Genomic DNA, 2,396 nt, shown 5'->3' with positions numbered 1-2,396 from the left:
TTTTCACCAATTGATAATTTATATGAAGCATGCTAAAACGCACTCAGGTGAAGGATATAATATATTCATTATAGATTTTCAGAGCTACATTTATATATTTTCAGATCTACATAGACCTATTGGTGTTAATATTTCAATTTACTAGTGTAATGCAAAGTTCACTGTCTACAATTGTTGAGCTGTAGAGCTGTAAAGAATGTACACGAATGGATCCATTACAGACAATTCTTCGGTTTACAATAACAACCAAAGTTGTGCGTTGACTGGGAAGTCTAATCACATCGTCTGCGCAATACAATTTCCTTTCCTTTCTTACCATCCGGTTCATCATGTTTATTACTGCACGACAACAGTCCCTGTTTTGGGCATCTCATACTCATCAACCAAGACGGCGAGTAAAGATTGCTGTGGGTATGGGCATGCGAAGCTCCATAAGAATCCACTGGATTACCACTCAAATTTTTGTGGTTTCCAGCATCACAATCATCATCAACAGGGGCGGGCAAGTTTAGGTCCAACAGTTCCACTCTTGCAGGCATCTGCTGCTGCATAGGGGTCTCCTTGTTGCTAGAAATAGTACTAGTATTATCCGAGGCTTCTGCGCTAACCCAGTGGCATCTCTTATGACCACCCAAAGCCTGACCTGAAGCAAAAACTCTGTGACAGATTGAGCATTCATGGACCCTTGGAGTCTTCTTCCCTAAAATGGCAGCAGCCCTCATTGTTTTCATTTCGTTCCTCGCTTTGGCACCAGAATCCTTAGTCCTCTCCTTTGGACGAGGTTTGTGGAAATTGCCAAGCAGCTCAGAGTGCGATCCAATATGAAGCTCCTCATCACTAATCTCTTCCTCTTGACTCTGTTTCTCCTCCTCTTTCAGCATAAACCATTCCTTAACCTTGTTGTGGCTAGCCCTGTGGCCTCCCAGAGACTGAGGAGAATGAAAAACCTTATTGCAAGTGTTGCATTTGTACCCGGTTTTCTCAACCTGATCAACATTATAAAGACCAACATATGCATCAATTTTCTTATATTTGAGCTTCTTCCTGATGCATTTCGGAAGCTGGGAACCAGCGTTGGGAAGCTTGAGGTCACCTGATCCAGGCTTCTCAGCCCCCATTTGGAATTGCTGGATTTGAGCAGTGTTTACTCCACTTGCAAGCATTACAAGACACAGGGCCATGTCCTCTTCTTCACTATTGGTTGACGAACCAAACTGATCAAGGGGATTAAGTTGGGCTGCATACCTGGATCTCTTGCATCTCTTTCCCTTCATCCACTTGTCAAATCTGCTTGAATTCCAGCTTGGGCGATCAATCTCGATCTCAGCATCACTCTCACTTCTGTCGTTTTCTTTGTCTTGGGTCTCATGTTTCTGTGATTCTTCAACATGGGCATCGCCACTATCTTCATGGGCCTCGGAGTGGCACTTCATGTGACCAAACAGGGCTTTGCAGGAACTAAATTCCTTCACACACGGATCAGAAATTATAGAAGAATCAATGGATTTGTAGTCGAACTCGTGATCTAACAGAAACGAATCGTTTCGATCTGCAAACCGCCAGCTATGCTTGGGATTCGTTCGGACAGCATACATTAGATTTCTCCCATTGACATCTAATCCCTCTTTTTCATCTTTGTCCTTCAACGATTCGTCATCCGAATCTTTGGGCTTCTTGCTCTTCTTAAATTCAGTTTCAGTGAGTTTGTCTGCGTCCATAGAGGCAGGGGCGTGAACTCTCATGTGACCACCAAGGGCTCTTCCTGAGACGAATATCTTGCTGCAAATCTTGCACAGGTAACTCAACTGGTGCTCTCCTTTCTGTTTCTTGAACAGCTCCATGGCTTGGGATGTGGGATACAATATATCCTCTGTGGCAATGCCGTAAACTCTTCTCCAGATTCACTACAGAGCTCCCTTTCTCTCCACAGATTAAACCAGTGGACTGACAATTCAAACAATTCACATTGGATATACCAAACCGAACATGGACTTCATCTAAATTTAAATGAAAGCAATTGGGCGATGGTTGATTGCATACGAACGGGTGTCTTGACTGAATAGTCCACAGGGTTCAATTCCCGTGGAATACTTGGGGTTCAAGGAATGGGAAAGTAGTAACGAAGCAAAGAGGAAGCACAAGAGAAGAATCATGGAAACGGAAAGTCTTCTTTCTTGCGGTCTTTTCGCTCTGCTGATCTCTTACGTGCGTTCCCGCCGATCATTTTCCATTCACGCGCCCCACGCTTTGGGCTTGAACCTCCGAACTGCGTACCACTAAACAGTGTACGCATTCTTTCAATGGCTTTAAGACATTAGTTTTGTGTGTAAATACTAGTTTTATGTATAGATTTCCTTTTCAAGCAAATTAAGATAATAATTTTGTGTAGAAATATT

General features: G+C 43.1%; 1 protein-coding gene across 1 annotated transcript; it reads right to left on the bottom strand.

Moving 5' to 3' along the window:
- Positions 1-215: 215 nt before the first annotated feature.
- LOC149231718 (uncharacterized) lies at positions 216-1,943 on the bottom strand. Its single transcript, XM_089376352.1, has one exon. The coding sequence runs from the start codon at positions 1,839-1,841 to the stop codon at positions 273-275; it is 1,569 nt and encodes a 522-aa protein (XP_089232478.1). The 5' UTR covers positions 1,842-1,943; the 3' UTR covers positions 216-272.
- Between the last annotated feature and the right edge of the window lie 453 nt (positions 1,944-2,396).

The sequence above is a fragment of the Pinus tabuliformis genome, chromosome J (assembly GCF_031772625.1).
Source record: "Pinus tabuliformis cultivar Carrire ecotype Pingquan chromosome J, CPIR1, whole genome shotgun sequence".
Lineage (NCBI taxonomy): Eukaryota > Viridiplantae > Streptophyta > Pinopsida > Pinales > Pinaceae > Pinus > Pinus tabuliformis.
This window is presented reverse-complemented; position numbering and strand designations above follow the sequence as displayed.